Genomic DNA, 16,621 nt, shown 5'->3' on the forward strand with positions numbered 1-16,621 from the left:
CTCTCTCTCTCTCTCTTCTCCCCCCCCCCCTCTGTACACAGGACTGTGGGAGTTTTCACCCCTGGCATTTCAACAGAAACTTTTATTTCACGAGCCAAGCAGCAATAAAAGGATCGTCGGATGAAAAAAAAGGGGCTGTGACAAACTGGAGGGCGATCAATGCGTTTTTAAAAAGCCATTCAAAGAGCTCGGCAGCTGCTCTGCATGTTGAACGGTCCGCTTCAGAGTATTGATTGAAAGGAGGTAATAATTTAAAAGGCGTCACCTTGGAGCGAGATTGCATGTTGGAAGGGGGGTTGGGGGGGGATTTACATCTAGATTGCTCCCGGCCTCGCACCTTGTCTGTCTTCATTGTGTTTGAGAGAAGTGGCCATCGGGACACCAAATGAATCGACTAATTAGCCAATAACGGGGCTGATAGGGAAAAGGTGCCGCCGGTGCCCGGTAGCTATTAAGCTCAAGGTAGGACGACTGAAACAAGCTCAGAACAAAACTGTGCAGGGATGACAGGGAATATATTTGTATGAAAAAAGAGAGAGGGGGGGTGAGCCTAACGCAAAGAGGAGAAGCAGGAAGCTGGTTCCCAAGTGATCAGTCAGTCAGAGAGAAGGCTTTATTTAGACGGTGGGCTTTTATTATTTGTGAAGCTCCACGGGGAATCTTTTTTTTTTTTTTTTTTTTTTTTTTTTTTTTTTTTTTTTTTTTTTCCTGTCGAATCCTTCACTTATTCCTCAGCACCGTGGAACTTCTGTAATGAAACACATTTATCATCTGCACGACAAACGTGCAGATGCGACTGTCTGTTTTGCGGGAGATAATTGCTAAATCCCCGTCTCCCCCCCTCAGCACCGGCCGCGCGCTCGCCTCACCTATGGCGCTGTTATTGACAGCTTAATAATTTAGCCCCAGCAGTCTGAAATTAGCTTGATCTTATCTGTCAGGAGTCCTTTGTCGGTATTGATTTAAGATATTAAGGCTGTCAGTGCGCATACAAAAGGTGCCGCGTGACAGTTTTATTGCCTGTTTCACTCATTAGACTCTCCATCTCAAACCCTGATGGGCAGCGGGAGTGAGTTGGGGGGGGCACTTGTTAATTATGAGGACTGGCACTCTGTTGCTGATCTCCTGCTAGTTTAACTTCCTCTCCATGCCTGCTGCTCTCTTTGTTACAGTCTGAGCTTTTTGTTTCTGAGGATCTATTGTTTGAAGACCCCAGAGAGGCAAATCCTCAAATAGAGACATTCACTTTTCATATTAAGATAAACCCTCCGTCTCGACAAAAGCCTTTCTTTTGACACACTTGTTGTCAAGACTTTTTATACAAATATATACATTAATCCCCAGGCTTCGTCTCCCTATCCCCTGCATCGCAACCAGCAGACTCCCCTGACATTTGTTTACCTCTCCCTCCATCAGGCCCCTTGTCACTGACACCTCTCAGGCAGCAGCGGATCCCGCAGACAACTCCTAGACGCAGCCTGGCACGTTACGACTACAGCCGAAGCTTTGAACAGCCACACGGAACAGAGAGAGAGAGAGAGAGAGAGAGAGAGAGAGAGAGGGAGAGGGAGAGGGAGAGGGGGAGAGGGAGGGGGCGAGGCACTAAGGAGAGGGAGCTCCTCTTTGTATTTAAACATCAGATGGTTTTGGCCTATTTATGTCTGTGTGATGTCTGCATGTGCATCGTTTTAGAGGAGCGATTTGGGAAAAGGCTGTAAAATGTATAGCTTGTGTGTAGAAACGTGTTCCACTGGACCTTTCTCTTTTCAATAGATGTGTTCTGGCACAGAATCGTGAGAACTGCGACATACATTCTGAGTAGTTCCCTCTTTTGCAAAGGCACCGGTAACAGCAACTTTGGATTGAACTACGTTTAAAGTCTCTTTTAGGATACATGTTGTACAGCGTTGCCATGACCGCCACAGCAGAGGCATGTTCTCGTAATAAAACGAGAGGGGAGGGCTCTTTGTAGAAGATGGCCCCGCCGTGCATCGTCACACAAAACTGCAGTTCCCTTGCAGCAGCTGAGGCCCCCTCGCAATCGGACTCTCTTCTAACCGCGTCGTCTTTATCGCCCTCCTCACTGGGATCTTGGTTGTTTTTTTTCAAATTGAATTAATTTCCTTTGATCCGGTTGGTGCGTGGCTACCTCGGAGTTAAACGTCCTTGTCACCTTTGTTTTGCCTTAACTGGCTTACATCTGCACCTTTTCAAAAGAAACTAATTATTCCTCGCCTGCGTAAACAACCAGTGATGTCAGTGGCCAGGTGCACAAATGTTGTTTCATCACCTTCAATGTTTCTCTGTTTTGTCAATGTCGTATTCTGAAGCCATGGTTTGTTTGTGTGCATGCTGATCTGCTCCTGGCTCTCATCTTTGTGCCCTAAAAAAATCCTCTTTTTTTTTGATCCTCCGTGCGAAAAGTGTAGCCCGGAGTGTTGGGGAAACTTTCTGTTGACCAAATTGATCTCCGGGGACAACAACACAGCTCTGGTGTATCACTTGAATGTGCAATCAAAATGCCTCTTTTATTTTTCAGCAGCATTTTATTTTTGACTCCGGCCCGGCTAATACGACACCCTCTACATAACGATCGCGCGCTCATTAAGGCTGCAGAATCTGCTGTGTTTAGCATGCAGAGGATGCGGCTGAATCTTTTTTGTGTGTGAAGGAAGAGGGGCTTCTGTTTTTTTTTGTTTTTTTTGTTTGTTTTTTTTGAAAATCAAACAAAAGTGTCTTTGCAGCTCCTGTCCCTTGCGCTCATCCAGCCTCCTGTCCTGTCTCTGCTGATTCCCTGCCAGGTGCCGATCTGCAGGTTTGCCAAACCAAAGGCCCGACCTGCTGTTCCAAGAAAATGGAGGAGCGGTATCAGGTAGCCGCACGCAGCAACTTGGAGTCCGGTCTGCAGGTTGTCAGTGCTCAACTCAAACGTCTCATCATCCAGAATGCCGCCATATTCCAAGGTAAGCAGTGAGCACAGTCTCAAGCTTGCTTTCTTTAACTGGCACAGAGAGAAAAAGAAACATCATCACAATTGCATTGTCCTGAAATCGGCACACTAAGTATCCACTTTCTTGGCTACGAGTCCCTGTTCACGTCAGCGGGCCCACTCCTCCAGACGGTGAGTCGCACACACAGAAAATAAAATAAAAGCAGAAGTAATGCTCGCAGACAGGGAAGAGACGCTCAGCTGCTGTTCAACTAAATGTTGGAAAGGCAGAGAGACAGGTGGTTAAAGTGACTTTAGATGTAGCATGGTTATCGGTGCCAGACATGTTGTTCCGGAAAGTGACGGCCTCCTGAGATTTTGGCGCACTGCAGTCGGCGAAGTCTGTTACATTCACAGAGTGGAAAAAACACCAGTCAGCAGTGGGTTCCTGGGAAAGCACTCGCAGATGAGAGAGGTCAGAGCAGACAGACTGGTGTGACTGGTTTCTGGCTAACAGATGTGCGCTATATAACACTGCAGTGCAACAGTGATTTCGTCAATGAATCGTCAGTGAATCGTCAAAACCTGGAGACACTGGGGTTCAACTGCTGTCAGCTGAAACAGCGAGGAGGCAGGTGACTGCTGGAAGTGAGCGAGTGGCCAGGGAAGTCAGCAGGAACTGTGGGACACCATTAAATCAGTGTCCCCATGCTGAATGCTTTAAAAAACTCTGCTACCTCCTCTCTTTTTCTCCTATTATTGGCTAAACCAAATTTCTCAAAGTTCCCATCAAAGTTCTCAAGTGTTTAAGAAAACCTTCAGTCAAGCAGCAACAAAGACCTTTAATAAGGCCTGATAATTAATGGAGTATTTCGACATCTTAGGAGCTATGCTTATTGCCTTTCTTTCCTCTATTTCGTTAGAGTGACATGAGGAGCTTGGAACCACTTTCAAGTCTGTAAATATGAAGCTACCATGGAACAGCCGGTTAGCTTAGAGGTCTTTAGAGGTGCTAGAATGCAGATCTTGTTACCTTTGGACAGAGATAAGCAAGCTGTTTCCAGGCCTGTCGCTAAGCTAAGCTAGCCGACTGCTGGCAGAGGCTTCATATTTACTGTACAGATTGAGTTACGCTTAAAGTCTAATGGATAATTAAGGGCGTGGCCACTTTGAATGACAGGCGGGAGCCGTCTGCTAGGTGTCTTTACTCCCTGTGCTAATATTACTCTATATTTTATCATTTGTCATTATGTCATCATTTCTACTGTCCAACAAACATTACATCGGCTCACTTTAAAAAACAAAAAAGTTTGACGGTTGTAAACTTAAGGAACTGGTATCAAGTAAACTCCCCGACAACAAAGGCGTACACAACCCTTTCTTCAACAGCGCAGCCATGTTGGCAACAGATGTTATGAAACATCCCGTTTCACATTTAATGCTGAGCTTTTGTGATCACGCTACGCAGGCCTTCTTAATCCAGCGCAGCAGCTCTGTTCACTGTCTCTGGGTTTCCACTTGAAGCGGGACGTGCAGACTCACTGGGCCGACTTTCTTTCTGAGAGCGCACGCTCACGGGTTGCGAAACGCAGCACCATCCTGACACGCCAATTAAAAGTTTAGGTTTAATGGGGACCGTGGGGTTTGCTCGACTTGGTTGTTACACACTAACTATGTTAGAGACTGCCGCTGTGGTTTGGCTGCACTTTCCTAGAAGGGGGTTCAATGCTAATTGCTTTAGCATAGGACTTGAGAGAACTCCCCAAACAGCCCCCGGACTGAAATCCTTTTAACATCCTGGTCTTATCTGTTTCCCTCTACTTCATTTTCATCCTCTTTCTTTTCTTCTCTCTCTCTCTCTCTCTCTCTGACCCTGTCATCCTCTCTCTCCATCTCTGTCTCGCTCAATCTGCTTGACTTTTCTCTCTCCTTCTTTCTCCCTTCCGTCTGTCTCTTCTGCTCGTGTTCGCGCCGCTATTGGGAATTGAGTGCATGCCTTGTTTGCAATCTTCTTTGCTGCTCTCTGTCTCTTTTTTTCTCCATGAGCTCGCTCCTGCCAGAGATCAAAGGGCTTCCCCTCTCCACTCCTCTCATCTCCCATCTCTCTGAGTGCTCTCTCTATCCCTGCATCCCCCTCTCCTTCCAGCTCCACCTGCCCTGCTCCGCTTCCCCCCCAAGCCTCAGACTCCACCAGAGGTTTTCGCCCTTTTGAAGTCAACTTCTCCTAACAATAGAAAAAGTAATGGCTCTCTATGTTTGTCTTTTAAGCGGTGAGATGACAGGCCGCTTTAACCTAAGGCTTCTTCTAGATCAATACCAGGAAATAGGCAAGGCATTAGGAATTTCTAATGATGCGTGGCTCCTGCGCAGAATGCCTCATATGCCATTTGCCAATCTAATGAGCCTTATCGGATCTCTTTATAGTAAACCAGGGAACCACTACATAATGGATAGACTGCAGCATCCACTCCGATATGGGACGGACTCTTGGATTTCATTTTGATTCACATTAGCGAGATCATAACATCATCTTCCCCTGTGTGCTGTGCTTGCCTCGCGCTCAATGGCCTGATGCTGTCAATTTAGTTCAAAATGAGAATCTCTAAAGCTGTGCAGGACGGCCATCTTTAAATTGAATCTTTTCAAATGAGAAGCTGATCTTGTGCATGCCGAGTCCAATATTTCTAAGGCGTGTATTAGTATGTGTTGCTGCACATCACCGAGCAGCCTAGAGAGGAGTGGATACGTGGAATTTAGTTTTAGTCAAGAGGACAGCGGTAATGGTGGCTGATTCTGCACATCAACATCAGTTTACCTGTCACAAGGAGTACTACCAGGAGGTTAGTTGGAAAAGTTACCAATCACTCATTAATGCAACAATTATAACGTTACTTTACTAATTACATACGTAATAAAACATGTAAAAATAGAAAATGAAACATTGTGGTTTAACAAGCATGCAGCCTACATTTTGGAGGTGCTAAATCTAGACAACAAAAAATGCTCATCGCATAGGTCAGGATTTACTGTAAGCTTGCAACCTCAAATTGCACACCTGTCTCCTTTAAATACCATTTATATACCACTGATTTGTTTGGGCACGGCTGTTTTACGCAATTCACCTTAACCGAGTGCTGAGTGCCTGAACACAACCATAGGTGTTAGAATGCTGTGGATGCTATGAGTGGAGATTGTATTGCAAGATCAAATATTGCAAATATATTTACCATCATTATTTTACATTTCCTCATTTTGTCAATAGAAAATGCCATAATTTATCTGATGTTTCAAAATGTATTTTCTGTTGCACATTAGCAGTTGTATTTTAGGAGACGGCTTGAAAATTGACCATTTTGTCCATTTATCAATCTAAAAACACAGGGTATTCAATTCACCATGTTTAGAATTTTTGCCTGATAAAAACCAAAAGTTAATTAATTTCCTGCTCCTTGACGAATAAATGAATGAATGAATGAATGAATGAATGAATTATTATCATTGTTTGAGCACTAGAAAGACACAAAGAAGTGAGGTGTGAAGTAAGTGTTGTATGTGTGGAGGTCTGAGGTAAAGCGACCCAGCTCTACTTCAAGGCTGCAACGAGTGCAAAACAAAAGCCCCCTTTCACACAGAGACTACACAGTACGGCTGCAAAGACTGTCTGCCATTATGCCGACTTTGCTTTTTCATGCTGAACCAAACAATTGCGGGACAATGCCGCCTCAGTGTGTGATTTCAGATATCTCAGAGACCTTCCGGACCTCGTTGTCTCCCCAATCTTCTGCTATTCATCGGTTAGGAGCTGCTAACTGCGGCTAGCGTTTTTTTTGTTAGTTTCCCGTTGGTCAGGGCACAACAAAAACAGGCCATCAAAATGTCGTGCATGCTGTCATCCTTTCACAGTGACAGTGTAGGTTCGGCTCTATGAGTACCTTTGCTGCCGGCTCAGTGGTGGAACATTCTGCCTCCGTACCTTTCATACAGAGAAGAGAGGCGGACCAGGCTGTGTGAAAGGGGCCAATGTCTTTACACTGTGGCTAAGCTGACTTAAGCACAGATTTATGTTTGTGGTGTGATTATACATCATCCCCTCTCCCTCAGTCATCTCTTCTGTCTGTATCCTTTGTACAACTCATCCAAAACCAATTGGCATTTTGGTTGACTGGCAGCTCTAATTGTTGTTACTTCCCTGCCGATGTGTCCTTCAGAGCGGCGCTGCTACTGCTCATCCCCCCCGAGCTTGCAGATCAGAAATTAGATTATCCTTTGTTAATGAGACAAGCTTTTATTTAAGCTTTTTTTTAAAGAAACGACTTGTTAAAGAGAGCCGAAAGCCTCCGTGGCTGAGCGGCACCGCGGGCGCGATCTATTTTGTTGTGTAAAACGACACATCAGAAAAGGAGCCTCTCCTGATTCCTGAGAGAACAAGACCACACGACTGTCTGCTCGGTTTCATCGCAGCTCCACGCTCCTCCGCGGGCCCGAGGGGGGAGTCGCGCTCGAGTCCAAAGAGTGAACCCTGTTAATAAACATGAGAGGACAGGGTTGGCCCGATTGCTTATGTAGTCAAACATGTGGCGAGGAAAGTTGAGCAGCGTGTGCAGATATCAGAGAGTCTGTGTGATATCTGCTGGAGAGAGAGAGAAAAAAAAAAGTGGGACAGCCAGCCTGGTGCTCCTGGAATGACTCAATGAGTCCATAGAAGGCTGGCTCAGTGGGGTGTTCGAAAACAGGTCTCACTTGGACTACTTTCAGGCAGCGTGAGGGCAATCTGTATGTGGCTTCACTCGTCGCTGCGAGGCGGGGGAGCTTTCTCCACTTTACTCTGAGCTCACGGGGGCCACGCTCTGTAAATGAGCGGGAGTTTGGAAGGAGCTTGAAAGGATGCTCATATCTTTTCATCCGCTATAAAGACAACGAGCAACCCGCGGTCTCCCCCTGCTCGACAAACTTGCAGAATATCCGTGAGGGCACGCACTCGCGCACGCACGCACACACGCCATATTTGAAAAAGTTAACTCAACAGAAGTGACGGGGAAAAAAAAATCTTCTTTTGTGTCCTTGAGTTCCTCATACCTCGTTCCTAGTTCCTAGCTGGCCAACAAAATTAGCATCTCATTAGAGCTCTCAAAGAAAAATTCTATCGACTTCCCCCGCTTCTCCTGGACGGGTTTTAATTACTGTAAGTGTATAAGGCATTAGAATGGCCGACCCCCTGTGGCCCCCGGTGGAGGCGGTTGTTGACCTTGACAGCCGCTCGCCCTCGTTTGTCTCCGATAGTGCTGAATGGACGATCACCGTGGCAGTAGCCCAAACGAGATGTGGCAGGAGGCGGATGAGGCGGAACCTGGCAGGCCCCCGGCCGCCTCTCCCACCCAGCAGCCAATAATCAAAATCGGATCACGCTGCCCTCTGCATCCATTCCCTGTCTCCTGCTCGTTAGCCATCCGCTCGATCCAAAGTGCTGCGGGCGTCTGGCCCGAGCAGACCTTTTCCTCTGTTCCTCCCATCATCTGCACTCCAATAATCATCCCCTTCGCCTCGCGCTCTCCATGGAGTCGTTTTGTCTTCTGGAGAAGTCTCCCGTAGTAATCGAATAAGAGCGGGGACTGGTAGAATGCGTGCCTGCTGCGAGATGTCTGAAGTTGTTTACTCGCTGCCCCGGGCTAATCTGATAACTTAATGACGGGGAGAGGCAGTTTTTTGCAATGTCCAAGGGGTTCCTTCGAGCATCGTTTACCAGACACGATGGGGTTTACCCGCCATTACCACGTCTTCTTCTATCAGCTCGTAATTTGATTTCAACTTAATTGCCGTGTTTTCTCATTACGCGTCACTTCTTGTTTCGCTCGTATTGAGGTTTTTTTCGGTACTTTTTGAGCACTCTGCTGGGCTGGCAAACTGTTGTGCAGATTGATACTTAATAAAGCGGCGTAATACTGAGAAGCGCGCTGTCTGTTTGAGTTCTGAGTTCCTCTCGGTGCTCTGGAGCCACAAAGAAGGGAAACAAAATAAAGTCGGTGTCTGTTCGCAGTGAACAGCCTGAGAGATTATTTGAGTGTTTGTCAGCCTGCAGGAAGAAACATCATCTGCAGCTATAGACACATACTGTAAGCAGCACACACATCCAGGTACAGCACCAGTGACGCCGCCCTTCTTAGTTCTTCCTCTCATTATCCAGTGTACTGCTTGTGGAACGGTGAATCACCAAAGGCAAATACAAACTGCATGTTTGTGTGCAGTTTGCCATTGAATTAAGATGACATGGTCTGCATGGGAATCCAATGTGAGGAATAAGTTATAAATCCCTGTCAGCATTTTTGCACTCTTCTTAAAGTAAATGTTTTTTTTACATTGGTTTTTGGTTAGATGCTTAAAATAAGGTCTGTTGGTAACACAAGCTTCAGATATTTTAACGTGTGGTTCTACCATATAGAACACGTCAGTAAACGCTCCTAAGTGTCTTTAGAAAAGGTCCGTGCAAGTGGCTAAATGAGACTACAAAACGTCATCACGCCAACTAGACCGCCTTTACAGCCACGTTGTGTATATTTATTACTCCACTACATCTCCACATAGCAAATAGTTGTTTACTGCTATATTAATGCTCTGATATCCAATTTTTGCACCTTGAAAAATAAAGAAAAAGGGACAAATTGCACGCAATTCATGTAACCTTCAGGAAGGTGTCTAGTGGAAGGCTGTCAGGCAGGAAAAAGTTGTGAATATTGTAGCCACAGCTACTTGGGACTCTTGCTAAACGGGCTCCCTGTTGAAAAAAAGTCAAATTAATTTGAACTAACATGTTATTTATTCAAATTCATTTGGACACTTATTCTAAGACTGGTAGTAGAAATGGTGTTTTCCTAACGTGACTTAAGCTAGCGCTACTGTTACCTTAATTAGTTGTATTTTACAAAGACCGCAGACTTACCTTTATTCTCCCACTTCACTAAAAAAAGCAACAGGGCACGCAAAAAGGCCTTTCTCACGGCATACATGTTTTACTTGTCATAGCAGGAGAAGCACAGGTGTTACTAATAAGACTAACGATGGCTCTCTTCTACGCAAGTGTTCCAGTGAGAGCGACAGTGAGCCGGCACGCACGACACCGAGAAACTGAAAGCTGCCAAATGGAACTCAGCCGTCGTTATTTTCATTATTTACCTTCTTGGAGGAGTGAAAATGTCTTCCATGGCAAAGGCCGATGGGTGGTTCATGCTGGACTGGCGTATACAGCATTTGAGTGAAGGCAGGGGTAGCTGTTAGTCAGTGACAGCTAATTGCAAAAACTTCGGTGTGATTGTTTAAACATGGTTTCTGAAGCAGGTTTTAAAGAGCATGGATCAATTCAAACCTCATTTTATTAGAAACCAAATTAATTGAACCAAATGTCTAGAATAATAAGAGATACCATTGTGTATGTGGTCCATGACCCGAGGGTTTAGAAACTCTTCCCTGAAATATCACAGGGACATGGGTAACACACCTGGGGGAACCACAGTAAAGGAGGTGAGTAATAATAATCTCTCTGTAGCCCACAGACCGGTTAGAGTGAACATGACATCACCTCTTCCTGAGAATCATTTCACTTTTTTCTTCACCCAGATAAACCCTGGTTTTCATTATTTATTTATTTATTTTTTACATGCTTTCCGTTTTCATTGTTTGGCTCTTCAAACCGTCTGTCTGATCTCGGCGGGCTCTATGTAGGTTGCCAGGCGCTGCCGTCTCCGCGGGAGGTCTCAGCATCCTTTCCCCCCCGACGGGGCTGGCATCCTGCTAACTGTGCTCCCGTTGTCTCGCGCGCTCTCACGGCACACCTTTTTAATCGCGCCTCCGTCTTTTGATTTGACCGCACTCAAAAACCAAAAAACGGCGACGTCTGTCTCTCTGCTGATAGCGTGTCAGCCAGTCAGCGCACCACAGGGGGGATATTTGTATATGATTTCAGCTGTGGCTCTGGAAATCTTCAATAGCAGAATTATCACCCCAGAGAGAAAAGAGCCAACTCTTTCAGACTTACACTTTGGGCTGTTGATCTTGTGTATTTCCACCATTATTCTTAAACAAAGGCTGATTTATGTGAGATTAAGAGGCGGGGTGTCATTGTGAGAAAACTGCGGAGAGGCCGATTGGTTCGCTCTGCTTTCGAGCTTGTGTCGAAGAAAATAATCGTACAAATGTATGGCGCTTGTTCTGTGTCGTGTATTCAACAATGTCTTAGTCGTTAAAGAAAACCTTTCATTTGAATTTAAGTTTGTACAATATATGCACTTCCATATATTCTCATATTTTCTTAAGCTTTAAGACTTTGTGGTTCACTCTCCTCGCACCACAGACAAAACTTTATTAGATCCAGTTATTCTCATTCAGCCTTTTGTCGAGAGACCCGAGGTTCCATTCAGCTTTGGCGTCGCCTCGGCGGAGCGTTATCCGCGGGGTGAACGCAAGATTCCCGTTCTTCTCTACGATCTCTTCGCCACCCACCCTGTCGTGTTCTTTGCGCTGATGTGTCAGGAAAGTGTCATGAGCGGTTTCTAGGGACGAGCGTGGCTCTTCGCGTTTGAGCCACGTTTTAATGATGTGCCCTGTTGCACGCCTCTCGAGCTGAATTTCATCATAGAGGAAAAACAAACAGTGTGGAGTGAGGATCAAAGTGTCATTTGAAATGCTATCATCAAACAGAGCTGAAGGGACTGACAGCTCCTCCCAGCTCCAGCTGAGAGGAGTCTTTGTTTCTATCAACGTCTGATCACTAGTGCATCAGCCGGGATAGCGAGGAGAGGAGGGGAGAGAGGAGAGGAAGAGGAGAGAGTGGGGGAGAGGAAAGATGAGGGGAGGAGATGAGAGAAGATGAGAGGAAAAGGAAAAGAGTGGAGAGGAAAAGGAAAAGAGTGGAGAGGGAAGAAAATAAAAGGAAAGAGGAAAAGAGAGAGTGAAAGAGAGGAGAGGAGGAAGGAGGAGATGAAAGGAGAGGAGAGGAAAGTAAAGAGGAGAGACGACAAAAAGAGGGGTGGGGGCGAGGAAAGGAAAAGAGTGGAGAGGGAAGGAAATACAATGAAAGAGGAGATACTGGAGGAGGAGAGGAGGGGAAGGGAGAGAGGAGAAAGGAGGAGTGGAGGGTAGAGGAGAGTGAAAAAGAAGAGGGGAAAGGAGAGAGGAGGAGGAGGGGAAAGTAAAGGAAAGAAGAAGAGAGGGAAGAAAATTATAGGAAACAGACGAGGGGAGAGGTGAGGAAAGAGAAAGGAGAGAGGAGTGAACGCAGCATATTGACATGAACACAGCTCTTACTGAGCTAATGAGCTGCTTTAAATGAGTCACCCAGCATCTCCATACATCATGTGGGACTTTTCTCCACTTAATGGATGATACAAATCGGCTCTTCAGAAATGCCCACGGTTCTATTCAATCAAAGCCGCTTCTGCGAGCCGAATCAATGCAAACCCAAGATCCCATTTGAACAGCCACATCCATTAACAAGACGTGTTTTTGAGAAAGTAAAAGTTACGTCTTCATGCCGACCCGAATGGAGGCTATTCTCAGTTGTCACTCTGTTTATATCCACCCTCACTCCGGGCCAGGCGTTTTCAGAATAAATCCAAAACCTCTGCAGCTGATCTGTTGTGGTGGCAAAAAGTTCCCCTCTCCCTTTCACTCAAAGCCATCGCTTCCTCAATCTGAAGTTATTTGAGTTCAGCTCTGTGGAGGCAACCCCAGCAAGACCTGAAGGTGTTTGCTTGTCAATCTCTCTCTTTGTGCACGACGTTTGGCAGGCTGTGGCATGGGACACCCACTCCACTCCAGAATTAATCTTCAAGGTCTCCTTGTTTATGAAAAGCATCCTCCGCTCTGCAGTCGGTTCACTCGCAGGTCTAAGTTGTTTGAACCTAATTCAGGTTGCGGTTTCACATAGCTGTGTCTCATTGTGTTGCGATTTCTTACGGCTGCTGCCTTGGCCAGGTATCTCCTGTGAAAGAGATTCTGATCTCAATGGCGCTTCCCGGTAAATTAAAAGGAGAGATAAATAAATAAATATCACTGAGAGGCGACCTGTTCATTTCTGCCCAGTCTCCATTATTTTGTAGTTTCTTCCTTCACCTGGCGACCCCACCAGCTTGCCCTCCGACGATGCACTTACAGTTCAAAGAGATGCATTTTTCATTTTGGCCTATGAAATATTGAAACACTTACGCAACATGTGCTCAGCCACGCAGACATAACAGCTGTGTCAGGGCAGGGCAGAGGGGCTGATCTGACATCTTTGGGCTCTCATGGCTTATTTACAACAATATAAATTTGTAACCTTTTTTCAAAGAGGGCCACTGTCATTTGTTTAACCCCCTAACATGACCTGTGTTTCACCTTTCCTGACACTGACCTCTTGCTGTTCGGCGAGTTATTATGGTCTTCTCTTAGTAGCAGAGGTGACAGTAGTGGGGTGTTCCGTGGTTCTCATATCAACATACATGCTGCTTTCTTTAAACCATCTGAGTTATCTGACCTTAGACATTAAAAGCTGGAGTGAAACTAGAATCTCCTGCTTCTCTACAGCCATAGTGATGCTGTGCTTTAAGCTCAGGCAGCAGAGAATGCTCTAGGGCGGGTCTACCTTGTGATTGACAGGTCGCTAGCTTTTATCCAAAGCGACTTACAATTCAGATTCTATCACATACACCGTAGGCACAGCTACGGGAGCAATTTTGGTTAAGTGTCTTGCTCAAGGACACATCGACATGCAACTAGCGGAGCCGGGGATCGAACCACCGATCCTCTGATTGAAGGACGGCCCTGCTCTCCACTTAGCCACAGTCATGAGTTCATGAGTCCAGTTCATGAAAGTTAATTGTAACACTTTGGCCGCCTTAAAATTGTCTTATTCAACGTTAGGCTCCACCCTCTCATGTCATTTCTGGTTGCAAAAAAAAAAAAAAAAGATGGCTTTGGTCAAAAACCAAGATGGCGACGGCCAAAATCCCGACCTCAAGGCTTCTAAAACCGTAGTCCACAAACCAATAGGTGACGTGACGACGTCCACTTCTTATATACAGTCTATGTTTCAGCTAAATGCCAATCTCAGCATGCTAACATGCTCACAATAACAATGCTAACATGCTGATACCTGGCAGGTATATTACCAAGTTCACCATCGTAGTTTAGTGTGTTATCAGCAATTTCTAGTTAGCACTAAGCTCAAAGTTCAGCTGAGGCTGTGGAAATGTTTTTAGTGTCATAAACCAAAGTCAATAATCATAATGAACAGCTATGAGACCATGAATGTCTTATAGTTGTTGAGTTGCGGCTTTCATTCATACAGCCAAACCGCTAGCTTTGCAAGACATCCAGCCGTGGGACATAACCTTATATGCCGAGCACTTCCTTCGATAATGATGGTCCATTTCTTTATAAACACTCTAAAGTGCTCTTTTATATAATAGTTTTTATCTGTCTTAAACAAAAGGCCATGTCCCATAAGGCTTAGACGATTGCGGTTTTAAATGTCAGCAGCTCGTTGTAATGAGCCAAGTCCACTAAAGGAAGTAAAAGGTTAGAAAAACCGCCTTAGAGGAAACCATCGGTGGATCAACACGTCATTACAATGACGTACCTGCGCCGTCTCAGGGCTAAATTATCATGGAAGCTGTAGCATTTTCGTACAGTATGCTAACAAATGAATCATGGTCATGTTTTGTTAAGATCACAAAGGTTTGGACTTCTAATACCAGCTGCTGAAGCAGATGCTTGGTCGGTAAACCTCCATTTCTTCAGAGGGGAACCAAAGAGATCGCCGGGCTACGTCACGACGTCAGCTCCCCAAAGAGGCGGCAGATCAGACACACTCGTAATGACTCATTCTGGCTGACACTGACAAATGACCTATTTTCCTAAATTCAAATAAAAGGACTTGTCGGAAGTAGACCTTCCAGATGAGTCATCAAAAATATTTTTACATTTTAAAGAATGAGAAAAGGAGAGATTATTTCAATGTAAAAATAAACCTATTCAACATATATTTGCCATGTAGCCCCCCCAAAGAGATTAAGTATTATCTTGTCTTTTTAGAAATATGAAAATGTATTTTATTTTACGTCACCGTGTCGTGAAGGTTTGGGGCCAATGTCACACCACTTTATATCCTCCATCGCACACTTTGATCTCACACCGTTTCTCCAGATTGGAAACAGCAGTCGTCATATTTTCACTCCTTTAAAAAAACGAAACCACTTTGACTGTTCAGACTGCAGCCGAAGCTGCGGTCTATACTGAAGCAGTCGACCCGGGAATTATTGATGAAGCGGGACCCTGTGTGTTCGCCCAGCAGGAGTGTGTGTGAAGAGGGTGGCGTGGCCCAAGGGCGAGTCAGGACTGAGCAGCTTAACGAAGGGAAGGAGAAGGTAGAAGGAGCGGCTGCATGCTTCTCTGCCCGCGCGGCGTGACTGATGTGAGGAGAAATGTTTGGGTGGTGAGGAGTCTGCTCCGAGTCCCGGCGGAGCCTCATCAGTGGTGCACGTCTCCACCCCCCCCCACATCCCTACATCTCCAACCACCCTGGCTGAGAGGCTAAGTGGTGTGAAGCAGGGAGCTCTCCGACAAGCTCCATTACTCCTCCTCAGCAAATTCCCCCGGTCCGCCTGTCAGTGGAGAGGTGATGGGGTGGGCGTTGGGGAGCGTTGGGTCGATCTCAGGAGGTAGAACCGAGCAGAGTCTCGTTCATTGGCCAGCACCTCTCATCAGCTATATTCGCCTCTTTAGCGACGGCGTAACAATGGCAGTGAAAGTAGTTAACTCTGCCTGGTTAGCTTTACTTGTTAAGCGCTCAGCTAGAGGTTGGTCATTTTATTTTTGTTCTCCAGAGAGAGAAACTCGGGGTGGTTAGAGTGTCCCGAGGATGGGCGGTAAAAAGGGGGGGAACTGTCATGGAGAACTCGGACCTTGTTAGAATCGATCCTCTCAGATTGAGCACCCTTTCATTTATAATTCATCCCCATCTGAGAGGGGCACAGATGGAGGGGGGGGGGGGGGGGGAACTGTGATTTAGTATGTTTTCATAAGCAGTCTGAAATGTTGTCTTGCGACAGCACAGGTAGTAATGAGCCACAGGGGGGGTGGGGGAGGTTGTGTTGTCAGCCTATGGGGAGGGCCTCTCTGCGGCCAGGTGTCCCTGGGTTGATCCCCGCTGTGTCAGGCCTGACGGGTGCTGCGGGCGGTCACCGCTTCGTCACAGGAGGCCGGCGTGTCTGCTCCCGGTCCACTTTGTGGGGGGGTTGAATGTCATCTTGAACGAGGCGAGTGGAGGGGATCGCTCCCCCATTAATATTTGAGGAGCTCTCGCCGCTGCAGCTGTTTACTTAACAGAACACGCTCCGGGCTCCCCTAAAGTGGAGCCGGCTGACAGTGCCACCCTGTCACTCACTCCTCTTGCCCTCCACCCCCACCCGCCGCCTCTCGTGGGTGCTGCACTGCTACCTGTCCCTTTTCCCCAGAGCTCCCATCTCACCCCCCCCACCATCCATCACAGTCCCATCGTGCATGCTTCCTACCTGTCAACCTCTGTAGTGACTGTCATTATTTTTCATTTGTGCAGCCGAGGTAAGTGCATGCGCTCGCTCGCTAACTGATTTCGTTGTTTCGCCCCCCCCCCTTTCAATTTGTAAACATAGCTGCGTCTGTGATCTGCTCCATCAGCGCCGG

The 16,621-nt window shown here is 46.3% G+C and overlaps 1 protein-coding gene across 3 annotated transcripts in view; it reads left to right on the forward strand.

Annotated features, from left to right (window-relative positions):
- Nucleotides 1-16,621, forward strand: part of gpc3 (glypican 3) — a 97,302-nt gene that overhangs the window by 7,040 nt on the left and 73,641 nt on the right. For 2 of the 3 annotated variants that reach the window (XM_031858144.1, XM_031858146.1), the window contains exon 2: nucleotides 2,802-2,963. In XM_031858144.1, the coding sequence (XP_031714004.1) occupies nucleotides 2,802-2,963 (162 nt within the window). The remainder of the gene's footprint in view (nucleotides 1-2,801; nucleotides 2,964-16,621) is intronic. The other variant, XM_031858145.1, reaches the window with a different exon arrangement.

The sequence above is a fragment of the Anarrhichthys ocellatus genome, unplaced genomic scaffold (assembly GCF_004355925.1).
Source record: "Anarrhichthys ocellatus isolate YVR2014 unplaced genomic scaffold, GSC_Weel_1.0 scaffold19, whole genome shotgun sequence".
Lineage (NCBI taxonomy): Eukaryota > Metazoa > Chordata > Actinopteri > Perciformes > Anarhichadidae > Anarrhichthys > Anarrhichthys ocellatus.